At 43.4% G+C, this 25,741-nt stretch overlaps 1 protein-coding gene and 1 long non-coding RNA gene across 3 annotated transcripts in view; one reads left to right on the forward strand and one right to left on the reverse strand.

The window, feature by feature from the left end:
- Nucleotides 1-1,483, reverse strand: part of IL13RA1 (interleukin 13 receptor subunit alpha 1) — an 80,468-nt gene extending 78,985 nt beyond the window's left edge. Inside the window, exon 1 of one of the 2 annotated variants that reach the window (XM_037021223.2) lies at nucleotides 1,136-1,483. In XM_037021223.2, coding sequence (XP_036877118.1) covers nucleotides 1,136-1,214 — 79 coding nt within the window. In that variant the 5' untranslated portion in view covers nucleotides 1,215-1,483. The remainder of the gene's footprint in view (nucleotides 1-1,135) is intronic. The other variant, XM_037021222.2, reaches the window with a different exon arrangement.
- A 61-nt stretch (nucleotides 1,484-1,544) lies between these two features.
- Nucleotides 1,545-11,247, forward strand: LOC140847309 (uncharacterized). Its single transcript, XR_012127253.1, has 2 exons — nucleotides 1,545-1,687; nucleotides 8,518-11,247. It is a non-coding gene; the product is annotated as an uncharacterized lncRNA (long non-coding RNA).
- Nucleotides 11,248-25,741: the final 14,494 nt, after the last annotated feature.

Genomic DNA, 25,741 nt, shown 5'->3' on the forward strand with positions numbered 1-25,741 from the left:
CAATGGCAAACCCCTTCCTGGCTTTGTTTTTCTCCATAGTACTTAGTGCCATCTGACATACCTGATATTTTCCTTTTTCCCTCACCTCTCTCCACTCTGCCAATAGTTTATAATAAACAGGGCAGGGACTTGATCTGTGTTGCTTACTCTTCCCCATCCTGGGTCTCTAGAACTACCTGGCACAAAGTCAACTCTGCATCCGTTTTGTTGACTGCATCTATAGAGAGCTGATGATTTCCTAATCAACATTTCAACTTGGGTTTCAAAGCACAACACACTGCTGAAAATGCCATCAGCAAATTGTAAGTGTTTGTGTCAATGTAATAATAAAACCTATCAAACTTGGGAGTACTATCGTCACCCAAAAGGTCCAGAAAGACCACACATGCCAGGAGCTGTCCGTGAGGACGTCATTAGCCCCCAACTTCTCACAGAAACTCTATCGGGTTGATTAAAGTTGCCGCACGGGGTGAGGAGTATACGCGAACTTTCTGTACTTTCAACTTTTCGGTAAATCGAGAGTTATTTCGAAATATAAAGGCTATTAAGTTAAAAGCAAATTACAAAGGCATCCGTCCGGATGCTGCTTCGGGTTTCCCAAACGGATTTCTTGGACGCCAGAGAAGGCCGTGACCCTTACGTCCTTTTTCTACAAGGACTATGATCGTTAGAGGTTCCCTTCAACTCCCACACTCTCACTGGCGCGCGTTCCCCGCTCGGTCGCCGTCCGGACCTTGGTCCCTGCCGGCTCCTACCCCACATCCCCTCCTAGGCTCGCAGGCGACATTCCGGATCCTGACCTGTCGCCCTCCGACGCCGCGGGCGTGTTTTGGTACCTCTCCCCGGCGCCTGGTTCCTTGGCTTTTCCCAAAGGCGCAAGGAAAGTGCAGCGACAAGTCGTCAGCCCCCTGCCCCAATGCTGCCACTGCCGCCTCCCGGAATCCGGAAAAGACCCTCCGCTCCTCGGTCCCCCGGTCGATTCGGGCGCGGGAGGCTGCGGCCGCCGAGCGCGGGGCGTCATGAGGACATCCCCCAGCGCCCATCCCTGCTGCGGCCCTCAGCCCCTCGGCGGCCTCCCGGCTGCAACCCCGTCTTCCCCTCGGCCGCCGCCCGGGACCCGGGGAGCTGCACTCACCCGGGCGCGCGGCGCGTCCGCCGGCGCCGGCGCTGAGCAGCAGCGCCCACAGTCCGCAGAGCCGCGCCGGCCGCTCCATGCAGCGTCTCTTGTCGGAGTCCGGCCGGAGTCTCCGCCTCCCTCGCTCCCTCTCTAGCTTCCCGGCTCCGCGGCCGGGGAGGCTGGGGGCCGGCGCAGACCGGAAGGTCCGCCCCGCCCACCCGCCGCAGGTAACCCGAGCCGCCGCGCGCGAGCCGGGGGGGCGAGGCTCCCTCCTCGCGGCTCCCCCACCGCGGCTCCCCGCGGCGTGACAGCCGGCTCCGCGCTCCGCCGCCACCTGCCCTGCCGGAGTCCCGTCTCGGGCCAAACACAACTTCCTCGCCTACTCCGCGGCCCGGCCCGAGCGCCGGCCGTGCCCCGCCCCCCGCGCAGTGGAGGCCGCACCGGCCCACGTCGCCGCTGCGTGCAGAGTTGCAGGGCCATCTACGGGAAAGAGCCTTGGCCTGGGAGTCTGGAGACGCGCCTTCCAATCAATGGCCTCTGAGCCCTTGATTCCTAAACTCTGACTCCTGAGTAAGTAATCCCAGCCCCACCTCACAGGGTGGATTTGGAAGACCGAAGAGGGGATTTGGCCTTGTGAAAAGGCAGAAAGGTGTATTTGAAAGCTGGGAGTGCACAGTATGGAATTGGGGGGAAAAGAAGCAAAATTCTAAGTATGAAAGACAGTGCCATGGTATGTACTTGCATTTTTAAAAGCACACAACCAACCTTCTACATACTCCTTTTTTGTGGTTATATATTTAGAGGATGGAAAGTGAGGCTGAAGGATACACGTTGAATACAGAAAGTGGGAGACTCAGCGCCAGTGAGGCTGGGGATGGAGGAAACCGGGAACCCTTATTAATTTCTTATTGCTGCTGTTAACAGATTGCCACAGATTTAGTGACTTAAAACAGCACAGTTTTATTATATGAGAGTTCTGGAGGTCGGAAGTCTCACTGGGCTAAATGGGCAGAGCTGTGATCTTTCTGGAGCTTCTAGGGGAGAATTTGTTTCCTTGCCTTTTCCAGCTACTAGAGACAACCCACATTCCTTGGCTTGTTGCTGTACCACCCAGACGTCTGCTTCCCTTGCTTCCTTCTCTGACTGTGAACCTTCTGCCTCCCTTTTTCGTTTATAAAAACCCTTGTGATCAGATTGGACCTAAAATAATTCAGGATGATCCTCCCATCTCGAAGTCCTTAATTTACTCACATCTGCAAGTCCCTTTTGCCGTATAAAGTAATGCTCACAGTTGTCTGGGATTAGGGCAAGGACATGTTGGGAGGAGGCATTGTTCTGTCACCAGCCCCAGAAAAAGAGTCATGCCTGGTAAGTGAGGTGTATTTTGGTTAAATTAAGCCAATGTACACGCCTGAAGTCTGTTATAAAAATACAGCAATAAAAATGCTGATAATACACCTAGTCTAGAACCATGGCCAAAGGGCATGGGGATGTTTAACCTTTCTGAAACAAAAGCCTCACTCGTAGAATTAAATCCCTAGACTTCAATAAATATTTATTGTCCTTCCAGGAACTGTGGTACACTCATTAAAAGCAGGCCCTGCCAACAAAGAGCTGCAACCAGTGCAAGGGGTTATCATAAAAGCAAGAACAAGGAACTGTGGGACACAAAGAAGGGACGCCTTACAGGAGGAAAGAGGTGAGGGAGGCTTCCAAGAGGCAGGCCTGCCTGCACTGAAATCTTGAGATACTGAATCTTGAGATTCAAGGTTCAGAATGAATCCTTGCTTTGCATATATTATTGAACAGAATAATGTTATCCAAACACTTTGTAAACTATCAAAGCCTGTAGAACTGAGAGATACTATTATTTTGAAATCCACCCCTCCCCTCCCCGCTGCAAATAGGCCAGCCAGTCTCCAACCTGGAGCCTTCCTTCCCCCATCACCACTCACATACACTTGTTGACATTTGCTATAAACATTGTACAATATGTTTATGATAATGTTTCCAAAATGATTATATCATCTGCCTTTTAAGAAGTCTTTGTTTGTAACAGGAACCCCTGAGGACTGGCTGAGTGCCATTGTGGGCACTGTCTGGCATAGACTGAGCAAGTGCTTAATGAAATGAACAGTAATGGCAGCAAACGAGTAGAAAAATAAGGGTCACGACTTGTCATCAGCCTCCAGGAACAGGCCCTGAGAATTTGAGCATTGTGAGGACAAAGACAAAGGGCAGTGGCCTAGCCAGGACAGCTCTGGCCTGCTGTTTGTGAATAAGACTGTTAGAATCAGTTCCACTTCCTCTTGACCCTAAACATCAAGCAACATTTTTTTTTTAAGTTTTGAAAGGGGTGGTGAGGGTTAGGAATGCTGTTTCTTCAACATCAAATTTTCATTTGTAAGTTCTGTGCACTTTTTTCCTGCAAGAGCATCTTGGATTGAATTAGGGTCCTGCTCTGGTCTGCAGGAAGATGAAGACAAATGGAAGGCTTTCCAGGAACTGCAGTAAACAGTGCTCTCAGTTTAGCTTTGTGTAATCAAAGTCGTGATAAGTCAACATCAAGTCTAGCTTTGATCTTTAATTCACTGAGCCCTCGTGAGTTGGGTGTGAGATGACCATTCACCTTTCTCTTCACTTTGGCCTGAGATGGCTGCAGTTCTGGGCTGACCTGAGTGCCTCAGCCACTCAAGTTGGCTTTTTTTATCTTTACCCTTCTCATTAAGGCGTTCTCCTTTTCTGTAAGTGGAGTTAGAAAAAGGCACATACAAGAAAGTAACTGGAAGGAAAGAATTACGTTGCTCTTTCCTAAGTCAGGTCTCCTTCAGCCAGTCAGAGACATCTCCCTAAGTTCAAAAAGGACACAGAAACCAGCATCATACCAAGGGCTTAGCTAAGAATTCTGGCTCACTAGACAAAAAATCTCCACGGGGAGGGCTGTGCAATACAGAGAAGACAAGTAGTGACTCTACAGCATCTTACTATGCTGATGGACAGTGACTGTAATGGGGTATGTGAGGGGGACTTGGTGAAGGGGGGAGTCTAGTAAACATAATGTTCCTCATGTAATTGTAGATTAATGATACCAAAAAAAAGGAAAAAAAATCTCACAGTGTCTTCTACCTTTCATCAAGCAAAACCGAACCAATCCTCAGCCACCACTGCAATACAAAGAAAGACAAAGGGAAGTAGCAAACAGGGAATTTCCCTCCTTCTGACACTAGAGCAATGGTTCCCAACTGGGGGCGTTTTGTCTCCCCAGGGGACATTTGGCAATGGCTGGAGATATTTTTAGTGGTTGCGACTTGGGGTGGAGGGCATGCTTCTGGCATCTAGTGGGCAGAGGCCAGGGATGCTACTGAACATCCTGCCAGGCACAGGACAGTCCCAACAAAGACATATCCAGCTCAAAATAGTGCCAAAGGTTAGAAATCCTGGGCTAACATACATTTTACCCTTGGTACTTCGCCCCTGCCGCCATTTTCCTCATGCCCACCAAAATTGAGTGAGAGATTAATGCTACAAGTATTTATCCTTGACACCTCCCTTTCCTGTATCTAGTGCTCGCAGTTTCCCCACCTCTGATATTTTCTCACTATAAACCTTTCCTCTTGCTGTTCTCTTTGACCAGAAAGCTTCTCTGTTCTGCAGATGTCACATTTTTTAGCTTTTTCTTTAACGCCCAAATGCAAAATTCTTTATTCCCTCTTATATGGGTGTCATAGCACTTGACAAATGCTTCGACTATAGCAAATAATGTAATACATAGGTTTGGGTTTGTGTGCATGTCGGTTTCTTCCACTGGATTCAAGCTCCTGGGGGCCAGACACTCTGTCCAGGGTGACTCCAGACTTCCACATAGGAGGAGCTGAGGGGCAGTAATATGATTGGAAAGGAAAACAACCAGGTGGCTAATCTTGAAGCCATGTGTGTACAGCAAGCACACTGCCCTTACTCAGACTCTGCGTTTATTTGGGCTTGAGGGAAGACCCTGTCTGACACCACTGAGAATATAAAGATGAATGTAAAAGAGTTGGTGACACAGCATGTCCTCAGTAGCTGGGTTTAGTTGAAGGTTCTTGCTCTTCAGCAAGTGGTTTTCTTCTGCAAGTCTGGTGGAACTCCCTCAAGGGAGTGCTGTTTGCACAGGAGGCCTATGACAGGACCATTTGGGTTTAGCCTGAGGCAGAGAAGCGTGGTGCTAGGGTGTCATCTAGGTCAATGTCCTGAAGCCCATTGACCTCTAGGTCTCCTCTAACTTTACAGTGGTTAAATTGACTCTTGAATTAAATAAGGCCCTCCTTTGCTCAGAACTCTGAGGGCCTCCAAGGCCCTACCCTATCCTGCCTTTCTAACCTCCTCCCCTCCTTCTCTCCTCCAGTACACTCCCCTCAGGCCACACTGACCTTCTGGGCATTCCTCACAAGAGCCAAGAGCACTCCTGCCTCAGGACCTTACCCTGCCTGTTTCCTGTGCTATTTGCTGCAGCCTCCAGAGATAGCCACACTTGTTCAGATCTTTCACTGAGGCCTGCACTGACCACCTCATCAAAAATGGCAAGCCCTGTCAACACTCATACCCTGTTGCCCTTGCCGGGTCACTCTGTCTCTCTACATTCTAGTGGAAGCTTCTCGAGGGCAGGGACATGTTCTCTGATTTGTTTCCAGCTGTATCCCTAGCACTCAGAACTATACCTGACATATAGTTCACACTCAGAAAATAAATTTTAATGAATGAATAAATTACACTTTGCCAGGTGCTGTAAGGGATACCAACCAACCAACAAAAGTCAGCAGTTCTTGTTGTTGCCCTTGGGAAACTTCCAGTCTGTGGAAAGGTACATAAAATGATTACAGAAAACACAACAAACCAACATAAATGGCAAAAATGCTCAGTTGTGGTACAGATTTCAGAGAAGGATGAGCCAGGCCAGTACGGTTGAAACTGCTTTTGAAGGCTTCCTGAGTAGATGGGAGTTGAACTAGACCTTGAAGGATGACCAGAACGGGGTGGAGGAATAAGTGAGCATCAGTCAGTTTATGGCTGCGTCTCATAAACAATAAGGAGCCATGGAAGACTTTTACCAGCAAGGACTTGACATAATAAAAGTGGAGTTTGGGAGATCTCATTTTCTAAGATGAAATGACCAAGATTTCCATAATTTTTGCCCGGAGGCAAGAAGGCTGGGGAAAGACTATTTGAAGTGCTGGAGTCAGGAAAGCTCTGGGCTCCACCATCAGACCACAGGGGCTGTGAGGCTAATTCTTCCCTGGGCCAGCCTACCTGGGGTGCTGCTCAATGAAAGAGCATGTCCCCGGGACCTGGCGCCCCTACTCTCCCTTGCTCCCCTTGAAAGCATTCACTATCCCCTCCAGTTGCTCCGCAACCTCACTGTCTTCAGCCTGCAGAGCCTTCCTCTCTGGAACTGATTCTGTTCTGCTTTCCAACACTGGTCTCTGAAAGAGGAAGGGTCTTGTGCGTCAGCATCCTGGGCTCCTCCTCTGGCCTCTGGCTGGGGTGCTGTCATAGCAGTCAAGCAAACTCTTCACTGCACTCTTTCCAGCCAGCGTGGAGAACCCTATGTAGGCATTGTCCCCCTCCCTGCCCAGCCAGGGAGGGTCCAGCCTTTACACAGTTAAGGGCCGCCTCTAACAGCCCTCATAGTGCCTGGCCGCTCAGTTCCTGTGTGCCTCTCTGTCACTCCACCTCTCTTCTCTAGCCCTCTCCCCACACCTCCCTCTCTCTCCGTTTAAAGATTCAAATACCTCATTTGCATGTTAGTCACCAGCAACTTAGGGCCGTGAAAAGTCTCTGTTGTTTGTCTTTAATGTGTGGGGTAATTAGTATTTACATTTGAATAGAGAAACCAGTCCCTCCTGCCTCTTCGTTCTCCCTTCAAATCCACAAAGCCTCTCTGAGGAGGGGCCTCTTGGCAGGGCTATAACTCTGTCGCAGAAATCAAGGCTCAGCCCCAGACGTCGGTTTGCCTGTGTAGCTATTGGACATTTCTCTACACAAGCAAGGGCTTGAGGCCTCCCTGTTCATCTGGGGGAAAAAAAATTCGGGGCTTGGGCTTGGGGTGGTTGGGGGGAGGCACAGCAAAACGCATCCCAATTTAGTCCGACCAACCTCATCTGTCCCACAAGCTGTCAGCTGGACCGCCTTTTCTGACTCTGGACTCTTCAGAGTGGGGTGACAGCATGTGGTGCGCCCCGGCTGGTAGCATAGGTAGCGCAGCGTGGGCTTTGGCCGAGAACCAGAGGACAGCCTCACTGCCTCTCAGCCACAGCAGAGAAAGCCAGTCATTTCACTTCTCTGCATCCTCAGTTTCCAGGATGGTACCGAATCCTTCTGAATTTGATGAGGTGTCTTTATAACACAATGTGTATAGTTTGTTTTTGTAAATGTCCCATGAGTGTTTGGGGAAAATTTATGTTTTCCAATTACTGTGCCCAGCGTTCTACATGTGTCCATTAAATCAAGTATGTGAGTCCTGTTGCTCAAATCAATATACTTACTGATTTTTTTTTGTCTGTTGAACCTTTCAGTTGCTGAGACACGTGGTAAAATCTCCCACTATGACAGTATAATGGCGGGTTTGTCAAGTTCTCCTTATAATTCTGTTGGTTTTGCACTATATATATGTATTTATGAGGCTATTTCATCAGACGCATACAAATTAGGATTGTTATAGCTTCATTGTGAACCAAGTCATTTATCATTACGAAGTAACTTTCATTAATCTGGTAATTCTTTTGGCCTTCAAATCTATTTTGACTAATGTTATTATAACTTCATAAGCTTTCTTTTGGTTAGTATATACCTGGTATGTCTTCCCACATCTTTATTTTCCTGTCTCTAGAGATGTTTGTGATGTGCTCTTAGAAGCAACATATAGTGCAATTTTGTTTTCTCTATCCAATAGGCAATCACTGTCTTTTTAGTTCTAATATATTTGTCATTTTCTACCATCTGATTTTGTGTTTTCTGTTTGTTCCTTTTTTTTCTGTTTCTTTTTATCTTCCCCTCTCGACCTCTTATAAATGTTGGGGAGAAGGTTGGGGATCTTTTTTAATTATGACAGCATGTTTTATCTTCTGAAAAATAAGTATAATAGTGCCTACCACAGGGTTTGTTGCAAGGATTAAATGAGATGAACAAAGAAACTCACAGAAAATGTTTAACCAGCGCCTAACATGTAGTGAGCACTAATAAATGGGAACTATTATTAGAAGCTCTAGTACGCTTTAATCTTTAGGGTCCCCTTGTCTTTTGCAGTTCCGCTTCTACTGTTCTCCTTTTTGCTAACATTGCTCCATTTCTTCTAGGTCCTTTTTCTTTCATTTCTCCTTTATTGCCATTCAATTTCCTGTTTCCTCTTACCCTTCCATCCCCAGGCCAGCGATGTGTGGAAGCTGCAAGGGTGAAGCCCATGGGGAAGAGAGTCAGCGTGGAGGGACTGGTGGCACAGCAGGGGCAGGAGGCGAGACAGCGATGCCTTGTCCACTGATTCCCACTCTACAGGGGAACGAAGGTACTTCCCAACATGCAGCCAACTCTGTGTGTCACCCTAGGCTGGCTGTGGTGAAACTGGATCAGCTGGGATCACCAGTGTCTGTGAAATGGGTGTAAAGCCATAGATCTCACCAGCTAGGCTATGGTTTAATTCCTCAGTCCCCTCGCCTGTGGAGTACAGCCAGATCCTCACTGTCCACTCTCGAGAAGGAGCCTTGCTGTGGGAGAGTGGGTTTCACCTCACTAGGAATTTGTATATGTACAAACCAGAGCCTGGAAAGAGGAACTGTTTGTACTCAAACACACTGTGGTCAGAGGAAAATTTTGTCATCATTGTTGTGACAGAGCAACAACTAAATTTAGCAAGCTGTGTATTTGAGTGTGTGCATGTGTGCATGTGTGTGATGCTTGGAGAAAACAACACATTATGTTTTCAAAAAGCAAAAACTCCCTAGACCAAAAAAGAAGCCCTCTTCTAACTTGGCATTTGATTACCATGGTGTCCCTTACTCCACTTACTTGAGATGTCTGCTTTGTCTGTGTCCTTTGTAGCATGACATTCTTTCAAGATAGACTGTGTCACTAGAGGAACATTGGCATTTGGTGGACTTTTGGGTGTTTTTTTGTTCTCTGGTGATTTCCACTCTGTGATTGACATAAACAGAGGTGTTGAACTTCCATATTTTGAATGGGCCTCCCTCGAATATGGGAGTCTAATCTTTGATGGCAATTAAGTATATACGTTTATTCTTCACAATAAATTTAAAATTTTATCACAAAAGTGATATTCCAACTTATGACATGGACAAAATGCAATATATTCCTGGCTGTTAGCATATACACTAACAAAAGTCCTTTCTGTGATTCTGAAGTTCCAAAAAACAAACTATATATACTGCATTGTATCTGTCTTCATCAAAGAGAATGCTAGTGCCAGCATGGAAACAGGAGCAATTTAGTTTCTTGCAATCCACAGAAAAGAGGGAGTAGAAGGTGAAATAAATATATGCTGGAGACAGGGGTGCAGAGTGAAACACATCTACGAGGACGTGAGAGTTTTAGGAAACAGTGGGAAAAGGAATTGAGACCAGAGGGGGAGAGAGAGAGAGGTGTGTGAGATATGGGAGAGAGGGACTTCCAATTTTAGTAATCAGACAAATATTTGATTCGAAGTTATTCTGAAGGGTTTTACCTCCCCTAGTATGCTCTAGACCAGTGCTCTCAAATTTTGTTTATCTCAGGGGCCCCACCCCTTTTTTTTCTCTTTCTTCTTGTCGTCTGTGGAGCCCCTGAGGTCTGCTGGAGCTTAGGATATCCACTCCCTCCCCCTGGAGTCCTGTAGAGTCTCCTGGCCAGCTGGAGCTTTGTCGCATGTCAGAATTCAGACGTTACTTTTACTGAAGCATAAGTCCTCACTGTGCGATGGGCTGCCCCCAGCTCCTCCCTTAGGAAGTCAGGGCCCCTTTTAAACTCTTAAAAATTATTGAGGACTCCAATCATACTTTCTCTCCCTCTCTCCCCCAAGTATTCATCCCAAGGGCCCTCCTTACTGATCAGCCTGCCCTCTAAAGTCTGTCTCAGAGTTTGCTTCCTGGGCAACCTAACTGGTGACAAGTGTCTAGCACAGTACCTACTATATGTATGCTTAAGCTTTTGAAGCAATTAGTTTCCTCAGTTACAGGTATACTTGACTTTAAACAAACTAAATTTAATAACTTCTAGACACCTGTGGAGATTTTTCATTTTGTAAAGAGATTCTTTGAATCTCTTAAGGTATTTTTCACATAATAAGATGTATTAAAAATAAGGTATAATTACTAGGGAAATGCACATCAAAACCACAATGAGATACCCCTTCATGCTCATTAGGATGGGTACCAAAAAAAAAAGAAAGAAAGAAATGTTGGTAAGGATGGTGAGGATGTGGAGAAGTTGGAGCACTTACTCATTGCTGGTAGGAATGTAAGATGGTGCCATCGCTGTAGAAAACACTTTGGGCAAGTTCCTCAAAGACTTAAACATAGAATTATGATATGATCCAGCAATTCTGCTTCTAGGTATATATCCAAAAGAATGAAAGCAGTGACTTGAACAGATTTTTGCACATTCACATTCACAACATTTTTCACAATAGCTAAAACACTGACGCACCCAAGCATGGCTTGACAGGTGAATGGATCAGCAAAATGTGGTATGCTGTATACATACAATGGAAGATTACTCCCTGTCAAGGTAGAAGGAGATTATGAGACATGCTACATTATGTAACAGTGGTGAACATGGAAAACATTATGCTAAGTGAAATAAGCCAGTAGCAAAGGGACAAATATTCCTCTTCTGTGAGGTAGTTAGAATAGTCAGATTCATAGAGATTGAAAGTAGAATGGTGGTTGCCAGAGGCTGGAATAGAGGGTAATAAGGAGTTATTGCTTTAGGCATACAGAGTTTCAGTTTAGGATGATGAAAAAGTTCTGGAGATGGTTGGTGGTGAGGGTTGCACAACAATGTGAATGTACTTAAAGCTGCTGGAATTGTACACTTAAAAATGATTAACATGGAACATTTTGAGTTGTGTATGGTATTTTACTACAATAAAAAATTAAAATTTTGAATGTGGGTATGTCTGAAATTTTGGTTGCATAAACAGTTAACGAATCATTCCTTTTTATTGCCAAATAATAGTACATTGTACAAATATACCACCTTGAAAACACGTTAAGTGAAAGAAGCCAGTCATAAAAGACCATGTATTGTGTGATTCAGTTTACATGAGAGGCCCAGAAGAGGCAAGTCTGTAGCGACAAGAACCAGTTTAATGGTTGCCTAGGGCTGGGAGGAGACTGGAGAGGAAAAGAGGAATGAAGGCTAAAGGTGATCATGGATGCAGGGCTTTGGTGGGGAAGGTGAGGAAAATGTTTTAAACTGATTGTGGTGATGGTCATACAAAAACATGGACAAACTGAAAGATCACTGAATTCAGTTTAAATGAGCGAGTTGTATCTCAGTAAAGCTGTTATCAGAAAGGTTAATGAACACCAAAAGAATAGAAGAGCCTCTCTTGAGGACTGTTTTCCCTGATTGACCTGGGAAACCAAACTTTTATGCCTTAGTGTGGAAAGGTTTGTGGGTTTTCCTGTATTTCCCTTCAATCACTCAGTAAGTACTTGTGGAGAACCTTCTGTGGGCAATAACACTATGGAAGGTACATAGCTATGTACAAAAGAAAAATGTCTTGAAATATGGTGCCTGCCTTACAGAAGCTTGCTCTCTGATTAAGGAGACAAGCCATACATACTTGACATAAGATTGAGACAATGCCATGTTGGAGTTCAATTATCAGCTCATATTAATGATTCCACTTGCCACACAAAAGCAAATTAGTGATACTGAAAATAAGATTTCATAGTGGTTAAGAGCAAGGGCTCTGGAGCCAGACTGCCTGGGATGAATCCTGGCTCTATCATCTACTAGCTGTGTGACCTTGTGCAAGTTACTTAACTTTTCTGTGCCTCAGCTTCCTACTTTAGAAAAAAGGGGAAGAGTATGATAATAATGGTACCTACTGCAGAGGTTGTTTGAGGATTGGATGTGTTAATACATGTAAAGTGCTTAGAACAGGTCCTGGCACATAGCAAGTTCTCAATAAAATATTAGTTTACTGGTATTTCCAGAAAATGATAGGTAATCCCTTTGATGAATATTCAATATTTGTCCAATGAAAATCCTTGAACATACATGTTAAAGATACTTCTTCACAGAGCTGTGACCCTTTTGCCAGAGATTTCTGCAGCACATACAGCAGCGTGTCTGTCATCCAGGAATGTCATGGCAGTATTGGCTTGAGGTATCTGGAATGTGTAGCATCCTGACTGGGCACAAAGTAAGGGTTCGGTAAGTAAGTACTGGAATTCAATGAAAAAAATTTAGATTAAAATGTTTACGTTTTTGGATGATGGGTGCAATATTTTTTGTTACTTTCTAATTTTTTTTCTCAAAATGACTGGATTACTTTGTTTTTGTATTTTTATTGCTAATATTTCAAACCTACAGATATTTATAGAGACTAAATGATGAACACACATTTACCCATGATTTAGCTTTATAAAACTGTGACCTTATGCCATATTTATCTGACTTCCTTTTCTTTCTTTTTAAGAATTAAAACATTAACGACAGAGTTGACACCCCATGTGCCCCCTTCCAGAGTCTCTCCTACACTACTTTCTCTACAGGTTGGACCAGTATCTTGAATATTTTTATACTACCACTACAATGAGGGCCTTCAGAAATAATATAGGATGGTTTTGCATATTTTAAAACTATATACAAATGACAATCTATACACATGTCATTCTGGGTCTTGCCTTTTCATTCAGCATTTTGTCTGCAAGACACATTTATTTGGGTTTGTGTAGCTCTAGCTCATTCATTTCCCTTGTAAAGTATTCCAGACTCTGTATGTTTACTTACCCATTCTCCTGATGGACGAGATTTCGATTGTTTCCGTTTTTTTCTTTATTACAAATAGGCTGCTATGAAAATGCTTGGGCATATGTGCAGATTTCTCTAGATGCCCATCTAGGAGTGATACTTGCATCCTTAACTTTACCAGTTATTGTGAAATTGTACTCTCATCAGCTGTGCCTGAATGTTTCCATGGCTTCACATCCTTGCCAAAACTTATTTGTTGTGCTTTTAGACGTTTTTCCAGTTTGGTGGATGTGAAACGGTGTCTTATGTAAAGCATTTAGAGTGTTGCCTAGCATAAAGTAGGGTCTCAGTAAGGGTGAGTTATTATTTTCATGAACATTTCCATAATCAATGTGGACACTGGGCACCTTCTCATTTGTTTGCTGGTCATTAACATTTCCTCTTCTGTGAAATACCTCTTTATGTCCTTTCCCATTTGTTTTTTCCTAGGTTATTTGTCTTTCTCTTACTGATTGTAGGGTTCTTTATATTTTCTTGCAGTAATCTTCTGTTGCTTATGTAGTCTACAGCAAGTCTTTAACTTAATTTACGGTGTCATGTCATCAAGAATGATATTTTCTACTTTAATGTACTCAGATTTATCATTTCCCCTTTTGTACTGTGCTTTTTATATCTTGTTTAGAAAAACTTCCCTGTTAGTGATTATGAATTTTCAAGGGAGCTCTATTTTTCTGCCTAGAACCCAGGCCTAGGTAGGCAAGCTTCCATTTAGTCTCCTCTGCCTGTGGACAGGATTTTTTTTCTAATTTGCCATTTCACTGAGGGAATAGCTAACTGAGGGGCTGGGACTTATATAAAGTTCTTGATTTCAAGGCCTTGGCTCCTTTTTCTGTATGTGCATTGTACTGATTAGTATTAGGTTCAGCTAAGAGCAACAGGGCATCAAAATAATAGTGGCTTAAACAAGAGAAATATTTGTCTCTCATAACAGTCTAGAGAAAAGCAGTTCAGGCTGGTTTGACCCCACCATGCTGCTTTCAGGTACCCAAGTTCTTTCTATCTTGTTCTACTCTATGTGGCTCTATTTCTCAAATCACTTCATGGCCCAAGATGGCTGCTCCAGCTCTAGCTTTTGCTTATATATTCCAACTAGCAGGAAAAAAGAAGAGGCATAGTAGCTGTCTTTTAAGGAAGATTCTCAGTAGCTTTCATAAGACATTTGCTTTTATATCCCATGGGTTGGAACTTAGTCCAGTAGTCTTTATCCTGGGTGGCCATGTATTCACCTGAAAATTAGGAGTTCTGTTACTGTGGATATAGAAGAGAACGATGTTGGGGAATACCAAACAGTCTTGGCCACAGTGGTCAAATGTCAAGTCAGTAGACCACAGGTAACCTGTGTACCACTCTAGTTTTTAGTTCTCTCATCCTTTCTAGCACCTTATCGTACTGCATTCTCAGCTGTGCCATTCAGTCATTCATTCAATAAATATCTATTGAGCATTTAATATAGACCACAAACTGTTTTCAGAGGTGAGGTTGCAGAAGCGAACAAGACAAAGGCCCTGCCCCCATGAAGCTTACATTCTAGTTGAGGGAGACAGACCATAAACAAATCAGAAAATGCAATACTGCAATGTCAGAGGATGGGAATTGGTAGGGAAGAAAATCAAGCAGGTTATGAGGGGATGGAGAGTGTAGGGAGTGGGGTGAGCAGTTATTATTTCAGGTAAGGCGTCTGTGACAAGGTGACGTTTGAACAGAAACCTGCAAGAAATGGGATAGAAAGTTATGGTATTATTTGGGGAAGAGCATTTCAGGCAGAGGTAAGAGCAAGTGCAAATGCAAATGCCCCGAGGTGGAAGTGTACATACTGTGTTCCAAGAACAGCAAGGAGGCCTGTGTGACTGGAGCAGAGTGGGAAAGTGGAAGGGCAGCTGTGGTCACTGGAGGGATTGAAGTAGCACATTAGCCAGGGCTTCGTAGGCTTTTGCTTATATTGGAGTGTGAAGAGAAGCCATTGGAGGGTTTGAACAGAGGCATAATGGGATCTGCCTTATATTTTAAAAAGATCACTTCAGCTGTTGAGTTGAGAATAGACTTTAAGGTAGTAAATGGTGGGTGTGGGGAGATACTTTAGAAGGCCAGTGTGGTTGGCCAGACAAGAGATGAACATTATTTGGATTAGAGTGGCAGTAATGGAGGAGGTGGCAAGAAAGACTAAGATTAGAGGTATGTTTTGCAGAAATACAACCAAAAATATTTGCTGAAGGATGAGATGCAAGGAGTAAGAGAGAGGTGGTAGTAGCCCCAACTCCTAAGTTTCAGTCTGAGCAACCGTTTGGGTGGTGACACATTTATTGAGATGGGGAGCTCTGGGAAAAGCAGGTTTGGGGGATGGAAATTTGAAATATGCAAAGGGAGAGGTCATTATACATTTGAGCATAGGATTTTTGAGTCTAGAGAAATCTGGGTTGGAGATACAAAATTTGGGACATATGACCAGTGTCCAAACATCATGGGTGTTCACTCTGTCTGCTTGATGACAGTCAGCAAGTCTTGGTGGGAGCAAGAGACATTAGGTTAATCACTGAAAGTGTAGACAGGGCAAGAGAATAGAAATTGAAGAGCAAATGCCTCAGATGTCTTTAGCAGATTAGCTGAGTCCTAGCCACATGCAGATGGTATAGCTCCAAGTTAATTCAAGTGAGAATGCCAGTCTGGAGACCACTGGAGAGAAGGGGCCAGACCTAGGCCAGCCAGACCCTGAGGTTAGACAGAGCCAGCATGCACTCAAGTTGTCTCTCCCATTCTCCTCTTTAGCTTAGATTATAGAGCACTATTTACTCTCTTCCCAAGCCACCACGGAAAACCGTGGCATAGACTGATGTATTGTTTCTCCACTGGCAGATGAAGGAAGAGGCAAACTAATCTGTAACTTACGCTTCACACTATGAGGAACTCAGAAACCACAAGAAGCACATGTGCCATAATTGTAGGGGGTCTTTCCTTGCAGTCTTCAATTCTGCTTTACTGTCCATGCCAGAAAGCAATATGGACAAGTACGTGAACTAAAATGGCGTAGGTATGGATGAAGAAGTGGGACAGATTCAAGAATGATTTAGGCAGTGAGATCTGTAGAACTTGCCTGATGTGGGAAGGAAGGAGAGTGAGCATTCTAGAGCTCTGATATTTACATTTGAGCATGCCTGAAGTTTTTTGGGGGGACACAGTCCCTACCATTAGCTACATATTGTTTGTGGCTGCTCACATCCTCCAACACAGAGTTGAGTAAGTTGTAAGACTGTGTGGCCTGCAAAGCTTCAAATATTTAACATTTGGCCCTTTATGGAAAAAGATCACTAATCTAGATGACTTGTAGGTTCTGGCCTGAGTAACTGGAGTGGAGGTGGTGTCATCTGTGAGGAGTAGCAGGTATCCAGGGAAGGGGCATGGTGATCATGAGGTGCCTGTGGGTCCCCAAGGGGAGAAGCCCAGCGAGCAGCTGGCTATGAGGCTATAGAGCTCAGGAGAGAGAACTGGGCTGAAGAATTTCCAGATCTCCATAGTCTCTTTCCACTAGTTTGGTAGGGGGCTTGGAGCTCCAAGTTTATCTTCAATTCCTGTGTTTGCTTTAGACATAAAGCTTTAGCTTCTTATAGAAACCTAAAGGTGTGGCACAGTGTGGATGAAGACTGGGGACTTTTCTGGATTTGAGAAATTGGAGTTCTCTTCTGTTTAGTCTCCAGCCTTTCTAGCCTGTAAGACCTTATTACTGTTCAAAAGCAGCAACTTGGTCTTTCTCTGTTTAAATGGCCACTAAATGGTGCAGGAAAGGGCCTAAGCGGATCTTTTTTAGTTTGTTGCTCTAGGCTGTGCTTGGGCAGAGGGGAGAAAAACAAAATGCAAAGGCAGAAATTTCTGTGTTCCTGAATTCACATGGACTCCTTCTGAAAGCAACTGTCATTCACAATATAAAATAACATTGATTGATGTGGACACCGTTTATTTCATTGGTTTGAACTCTTTTCTCCAAATTAAATGATTTAAGGAAACTTTGATAACAGATAGAGCTGGGGATTACAACGGTCTGGGTGTGGCTGGAGCAGGGGGCTGGGTACCATCCAGCAACTGCCTTCCGGTATCAGTGAACTGAGTTTCCCTGTCTCCTTCCTTTCTCTTTTCATTGTCCTGGATCTCTCTTCCTTTTCCCTTGATTCCCCTCAGTGTGGTAGCTAAGAGCTTGAATGATTACGCTAGATTGTGTTGGTTCAACTTCTAGCTCTGCCACTTACTGTGTGATGTCAAACAAGTCATCTAGTGTCACTGCGCGTTGGCTTCCACATTCAAGAAATGGTGGATAATATTAGCCATTACTTCACAGAGGAGTAGTGAGCACTGAATGAACCAATTTCTGCAAAGCACTCAGGACAGTCCTAGGCAAAAATTGAAGTACTACATGAGTGATTATTGTCACATTCCCTTCCACATCCTTCTTTTCTCCTTTTCTCATTATTTACTGTTCTGCAATGCTCCTACTTATCCTCCTGCCTAAGCATGAGTTTTAGAAATGCTGTGGTGATTGTATTTTGCCTAGATGTGGTTCTATCTTTGGGTCAGCCAAGCAAAGTGAAACCTCTGTAACTGAGGGCTGAGGCCTCATTTGAACAAGTCAATTCCAGGTGTCAGTCACTTTAGTAAAAGCCCTGTCACACACACACACACACACACACACACAGAATGAGAGAGAGCGAGTGCTTGTCAATTCCAGGTGTCAGTCACTTTAGTAAAAGCCCTGTCACACACACACACACACACACACACACACACACACACACACAGAATGAGAGAGAGCGAGTGCTTGTCAATTCCAGGTGTCAGTCACTTTAGTAAAAGCCCTGTCTCACACACACACACACACACACACACACACACACACACACACAGAATGAAAGAGAGCGAGTGCTTGACCTGGGAGGGAGAGTCTTTATTGTCATGTCTAGTGGGACACTAACTCTCCATATTCACCATGAAGATGTCAAAATGTCTAGGAGGGACCTCCTGGGGTGACAAGTAGGTTATGGGTGGTGAGAAGCAGGAAGAAAAGGCAGGGAACCCAGGTAAGTTGTCTGACATTATGCCTGACTTTGTAAAATCTAGATATCTCAGATGTTTATGTTCCTTTCTTCTTAGAGTTTAATAAAGATGTCTCCTCCCCCTCCTTTGACTATTATTGTTTTAGTTTATGTTTCTTTAACAAGAAGTTGAACATTTTTTCATGTTTATCAACCATTTGTATTTGTGACCAACCTTCTGAAAACTGCCTATTCATGTCTTTTATCCATTTTCCTATTGGCAAATTCATCCTATTGACTTGTAAGACCTTTTTATATTAAGGATATTTATTCTTAAACTATCATATGTGCTACAGTTATTTTTCTTTTGCCTATACTTACTTTTTTAATTTAAAGTTTACGTGATCAGATTTATTAGTTTGCTTTTCCTTTTTGACTTCTGGATTCTGAGTCTTCCTTAGAAAGACTTTCCCAACCTCAAGATTGTACACATAGTAATACATGTTTGAGTCTAATTCTTTAAGGGTCTTGTTTTTTCACATTTAAGTCTCTAATCAAATTGAAATTAATTTTGTGTAAATAGTAAGGTAGGGATCCTTTACATTTTGTGCAAATGCTTAGCTAATTATTCCAACATTATTTATTCATAATTCTAATGCCATTTATTTCTCAAAATGCAACCTTTGCCATATAGATTTTTACATACACATGGAACTTTTCTGTTTCATTCTTCTGTCTATTACTATATTAGCAAATGCCCAGATTTAAAAAAAAATTTATTGACTTTATTTTTAGAATATTTTAAGGTTCACAGCAAAATTGAGGGGAAGGTAGCTATTTCCCATTTGCTCTTGACCCCCCAACATGCATAGCCTCTCCATTATCAACATTTCCCACCAGAATGGTACTTTTGTTACAGCTGATGAACCTACACTGACACATCATAGTTACTGAGAATCTATAGCTTATACTATATAGTTCACTCTTGGTGCTGTACATTTTATGGGTTTAGACAAATCTATATTGACATGTACCCATCATGAAGGTATTATACAGAATATTTTCACTGTCCTAAAAATTCCTGTGCTCCACCTATTCATTCCTCTCCATCCCCAACTATTAGCAACTACTGATCTTTGTACTGTCTCTATAATTTTACCCTTTCTAGAATGTCATATAGTTGGAATCATATAATATGTAGCCTTTTAGGATTGGCATTTTTCACTTAGTAATGTGCATTTAGGGTTCTTTCATGTCTTTTCATGACTTGACAGCCCATTTATTTTTAGTGCTGAATAATATACTACTGTTTGGATGTACCACAGTTTATGTATCTATTCAATCTACTGAAGAACATCTTGATTGCTTCCAAGTTTTGGCAATAATGAATAAAGCTGCTATAAATATTCATGTGCAGGTTTTTGTGTGGATAAAAGTTTTCAGTTCCTTTGGATAAATACCAAGGAGCATGACTGCTGGATCATACAGTAAGTCTAGCTTGTGGAAACTGCCTGTCTTCCAATGTGACTGTACCATTTTGCATTCCCACCAGCAATGAATGGGGTTCCTGCTGCTCCACATTCTTGTCAGTATTTGTTGTTGTCAATGCTCCCATTTTGGCCATTCAAATAGTGTGTAGTGGTATTTCATTATTGTTTTAATTTGCATTATCCTGATGGAACATCTTTGTACATGCTTCTTTTCTGGCAAATATTTTCTCCCAGTCTGTGGCTTGTCTTCTCATTCTCTTGACTTAGAGTAGAAGTTTTTCATTTTAAGTAAATTCAGCTTTTAATCATTTCTTTAATGGATCTGTGTTGGTGTTGCACCTAAGAAGGCATTGCTATACCCAAGGTCATCTAAGTTTTCTCCTGTGTTATCTTCCAGGAGTCTCATACTTTTACATTTTACATTCAGATTTGTGATCCATTTTGAATTAATTTTTGTGAACGGTGTAAGATGTGTCCAGATTTACTTTTTTTGCATGTGTATGTCTAGTTGTTCTAGCACCATCTGCTGAAGAGAATGCCTTTTCTCTATGGTGTTGCTTTTGCTACTTTGTCGAAGATCAGTTGAGTATATTTATGTGGTTCTATTTCTGGATCTTTTTTTTCAGCAATACCATGCTGTCTTGATTACTGTAACTTCACAGTAAGTCTGGAAGTCAGGTAGTATTAGTCCTCCAACTTTGTTTTTTGTAAATAACCGTTTAATTAGTTATATTATTCATTTTAATGTTTCTAGGGAGAGCCTTTGTTTCTTATTTCTCTTGTTGGGGTATTCTCTCAGGCGTTTTTATGTCTTTATTCTTTCAGATGAACTTTATAATAATTTTGTCACGTTAAAAAATATCTTTTAGGAATTTTGAGTGGGGTGGCATTGAACATGCAGGTATTTAGGAGAAAAGTCACATCTTCATAATTGCAAGGTTTGTATTTCCACTGACTCAGGACCTCATGTCTTAGCAGATAGCCCTCTAGACCTACTGCTTTTCCTTCAGGTCTAGTTTTCTTACAGGGCTTGGGTTTTATTGCATTAAAGGAATTAAACTGCTTCATAGGTGGAAGCAGCAGAATCAGAATTGTTCAAACTCAACAGAAACTTGACAACTAGTTATCAAATTGAAGAGCTGCTCATAGTGAGAAAGACTTCATCAAGAAGTGGAAGGGGTGGCTACATGAAGCAGACCTTAAGCACCCTCAGACTGTTTAACCAACCTGCAGATAAAGTGCAGAGTTAGAAATGAAGATCAGGCAATCCATTTCTGCTTGTAGTATGCAAACGGGCAAGAGGGAAGATAGTTGCAATTGAGGATAAAAACAGCTATTAGTAGGAAAGAGAGATCTCCCAGTGGGCTTATTGGGATGACCCACAAAAGGGTCCTTCGGGACAAACCAACTAGTGAAGTAGCTATCAAGGAGCACAGTGAAGCAGGCAGTCCCTTCTCACACAGCATTTCTCAATTTCTGCACTACTGGCATTAGGGTCCAGGTAAATCTTTGTTAGGGTAGGTGGGGGCTGGCCGTGCCTGGCAGGATGGTTAGCAGCATCCCTGGCCTCTACCCACTAGAAGCCAGTAGCACCCCACTTTCCAGTTGTGACAACCAAAAATATCTCCAGATATTGCCAGAAGTCCCCCAGGAGCAAAGTCACTCCCAATGAAGAATGCCTGCTCTAAGATCTAAGGGATGATGGAACAAATAACCAAAGAAGTGAGCATCTGAGGCCAACTAGCATGGATAGGTGGTGAAGGTTGGGGTCTAGGCAATTCAGAGTCTGGAAAGGGGAAGTGCAAGATGCTCCACCCTCCCTCTGCCACATCCTGGTAGAGGCGCTGGGATGGCGGTGTAGCTGACTGACTTCCTAGGGTGGCCCAACATCAGCATAGGAGGAAGCAGCAGAACAGAGGCCAAGACTGATTTGCTTATGGCCATCTCAAGGAACAAATCCTTGCTGGGGAATACCTGGCAGGGAGAGAGACTGAGGGCAGAGAGGTATCCATCCCTGAGAAAAATTTCAGATTTTGGTGGAAAGAGGGAAATTCCAACCATTTCCTTCTCAAGACAATTACCTAGTGGAGACTGTCGGATCCTGACTAAGCGTCCATCTCCCTGAGTTGCAGCCACTGCAGAGACTTGATGAAATGCCCTTAGGTTAGATGAGCTGGAGTTATAGGTCAGGGTTGTGGGAACTGATTCATCCAGACAGCAGGCATTGGGAAACAAGTGTGAGGAGAGTGCACAGCACTGGGGTATGAGGGTGCTTTTGGAGAGATGAAAGGACTGAGTTGGGGAAGGACAGGAGCTAGGAGGATATTGGGAGGTAGGGGCCAGTGCTGTACTAAAATGCAGGGAGACAGTAGACCCCAACTCCAAGCCCCATCACCCCAAGTGAGAATGAAATCTCTTTAAGCAAGATTGGTTGGGCAGTTTCCCCTAAAGGGTTTCTATAGCTAGAGAAACAGGTAGGATATGGGAAGGGAAACTCTGAAAACCTTTCTGATCTATTTCAAGAAAGCCGTAGAACAGTTATCTGTGAGCGTTGATAGCAGAAATCCAAATAAAAGGCATTAACTTAAACTCAATTTCAGGAGGCTGTGTATTAGAGACTCTCTATAGGGGGAATACTGAGGGAGGAAGTCCCCCTGTTCAATCTGAAATCCAAAACCACTTTTGTGTAGTTCTGATAGTGGAAGAAAGTCAGAGGAGGTGCCAGTAAGCAGAGGAGCCTTTAAACTGGGGCCCTAAGAGGATGCTCCTCAATGCTCAGATGTGGAAGGAAGCTATAAACAACTGGATTCTGCTCAGAAGACAGACACAGGAACAGGACTGACAATCAGCCAGAATCTGTGTATAGTTGTCGCTGCCCATACCATACTGGAATTAACGTCCCAGCAAGGGGGCACAGATTTCCATCATATGGAGGTATCTAGTGAGGTCAGAGGTGATTTGTGGAATCTCAAAGGGTAAAAATGGCCTGAACTTGGAGTGGGATTAAAGATGGTGGTGTGAGAGGTGAGACAGAAACCTCCTCCCCAAACCACATATAATATGAAAATATAGCAAATACATCAAATCCTGAAAGAGAAACAGGAAAGAAGGCTACAGAAGACTGTCTACATGTGGGGAAACCAGAAGATCTCAAGGAAAAGGGTTAGGTACCAAAGCCATGATCCAGCAGGACCCAAGCCCTTGCCCCACCCCAGCTCACTGGAGGGAGGAAGAGAAACAGAGTGGGGAGGGGGTGGAGGCCTAGGACTGCTGAACACTCAGGCCTGGAGATCTGCTCTGGGAGCAAGAACCTACATTACATGGTGCTCTGGAGATTAGTGGAGTTGGAGGCTAAGACAGGTGGAATATTGGAGAGACTGAGATTCCAGCTGCTTGTGGAAAACAGGTATCCACGTCTGGCTGCTCTGGGACAATACAAAGGCAGGCAGTCTGAGAGAGTTCCTAACAGCAAAAGGGCTGCTAAAGTGGCAAGGATTGCACAGAGCTTGCTGCTCAGGAGAAAGGACAGGTGGACAAAATTGTCAGGGTGTACTCTGTGCCGCAGGTTGAGAACTTTCAGGAGCTTCAGGTGCTCCATCCCCCTGGCGGGCAACACAGCTACAAGGCCCTCCACTGTGATACACAGCCTGTTGTGCCTTCCTCCCAGCTGGCACCAGCTCTCAAACTGGCTTCCCCCACCATTGCACCAGGCCAGCCAGAGGGCAGCCCTGCCTACAGCAGCTACAAGTGCAAAGCATAGAGGCTTCTTCCTGCATGCTCAGCCCACTGGTCCTGGCAGTGGAGACAGGCATGGCAGCCTGTAAACAGGAAAGAGCTCTTTCCTCCTGACAGGCACCAGTGCCACTCACCTATAATCCCCGCCATCGCTCCAGGAGCTGAGCAGCTCCAGAGAGTAGAGCTTCTGGGCACTAGAGGGTGTCACCTGCAAGTATGAAATGTCAAAGGAACCTGGTTCAAACCAAAATCCCACAAACACCAGAAAGAGGGTCACGTGAAACTGAACTCATCAATCTTCCTGAAAGATTTCAAAATAAAAATCATAAACATGCACACGGAGCTACAGAAAAGTATTCAGGAATGCAGGGAGGAATTCAGGAATGAGATACAAACATTGAAGAATACAGTATCTGAAATGAAACATACAATGGAAGGATTTAAAAGCAGATTAGATGAAGTACTGGAGAGAGTAAATGAAACAGAGATTAGAGAAGAGGAATACAAAGAAGCTGAGTCACAGGGAGAAAAAAGGATCTCTAGGAATGAAAGAATATTTAGAGAACTGAGTGACCAATCCAAATGGAACAATATTTGCATTATAGGGGTACCAGAAGAAGAAGAGAGAAAAAGGAATAGAAAGTGTCTTTGAGGTGGTAACTGCTGAAAACTTCCCCAATCTGGGGAAGGAGATAGTCTCTCAGGCCATGGAGGTGCACAGATCTCCCAACACAAGGGACCCAAGGAAGACAACACCAAGACATAATAATTAAAATGGCAAAGATCAAGGATAAAGACAGAGTATTAAAAGCAGCCAGAGAGAGAGAAAAGATCACCTACAAAGGAAAACCCATCAGGGTATCATCACATTTCTCAGCAGAAACCTTACAGGCCAGAAGGGAGTAGCATGATATATTTAATGCAATGGAGCAGAAGGGCCTTGAACCAAGAATACTCTACCCAGAAAGATTATCATTTCCATATGAAGGAGGGGTTAAACAATTTCTAGGTAAGCAAAAGCTGAGAGAATCTCTACAGTGTATTTTGGAAGGACTGCTATAGATGAAAGTGTTCCTAAAGCTAAATAGCTGTCACCAGAGGAAATAAAACCACAGTAAACAATCAATTACTAAACAGATGCAAAATCAACTACCCCCAAAGTCAGTCAAGGGATAGACAAAGAGTACAGAAGATGACATCTAATATATGAAGAATGAAAGAGGAAGAAAAAACTGATAGTAAGGAAGTTACCCTTGAACCTTTGGTAACCATGAATTCAAAGCCTGCAATGGCAATAATTACATACCTATCCATAATCACTCTAAATGTAAATGGTCTGAATGCACCAATCAAAAGACATAGAGCCACTGAATGGATAAAAAAATAAGGCCCATCTATATGCTGCCTGCAAGGGACTCACTTCAAACCCAAAGACATACACAGACTAAAAGTGAAGGGATGGAAAAGATATTTCATGTAACTAATGGGGAGAAAAAAGCAGGAGTTGCAGTATTTGTATCAGACAAAATAGACTTCAAAACAAAGAAAGTAACAAGAGACAAAGAAGGACATTACATAATGATAAAGGGGTTAGTCCAAGAAGAGGATATCCATTAGAAATATCTATGCACCAACACAGGAGCACCTACATATGTGAAACAAATACAGAATTAAAGGGGGAAGTAGAATGCAAAGCATTCATTTTAGGAGACTTCAACACACCACTCACTCCAAAAGACAGATCAACCAGGCAGAAAATAAATAAGGAGATAGAGGTACTGAACAACACATGAGAACAGATGGACCTAACAGACATCTACAGAACACTCCACCCAAAAGCAGCAGGATACACATTCTTCTCAAGTGCACGTGGAACATTTTGAAGACTAGATCATATACTAGGCCACAAAAAGAGGCTCAGTAAATTCAAAAAGACTGAAATTGTACCAACCAGCTTCTCAGACCACAAAGGCATGAAACTAGAAATAAATTGCACAGAGAAAAACAAAAAATCCCACAAACACATGGAGGCTTCACAACATGCTCCTAAATAATCAATGGATCAATGACCAAATAAAAACAGAGATCAAGCAATATATGGAGACAAAGGACAACAATAATTCACCACAAAATCTGTCAGACACAGTGAAGGCCATGCTAAGAGGGAAGTATATTGCAGTACAGGCCTACCTCAGGAAAGAACAATCCCATATGAACAGTCTAAACTCACAATTAATGAAACTAGAAAAAGAAGAACAAATGAGGCCCAAAGTCAGTAAAAGGAGGGACACAAGAAAGATTAGAGCAGAAATAAAGAAAATTGAGAAGAAAGAATCAATGAAAGTAGGAGATGGTTCTTTGAGAAAATAAAATAG

The sequence above is a fragment of the Manis javanica genome, chromosome X (assembly GCF_040802235.1).
Source record: "Manis javanica isolate MJ-LG chromosome X, MJ_LKY, whole genome shotgun sequence".
Lineage (NCBI taxonomy): Eukaryota > Metazoa > Chordata > Mammalia > Pholidota > Manidae > Manis > Manis javanica.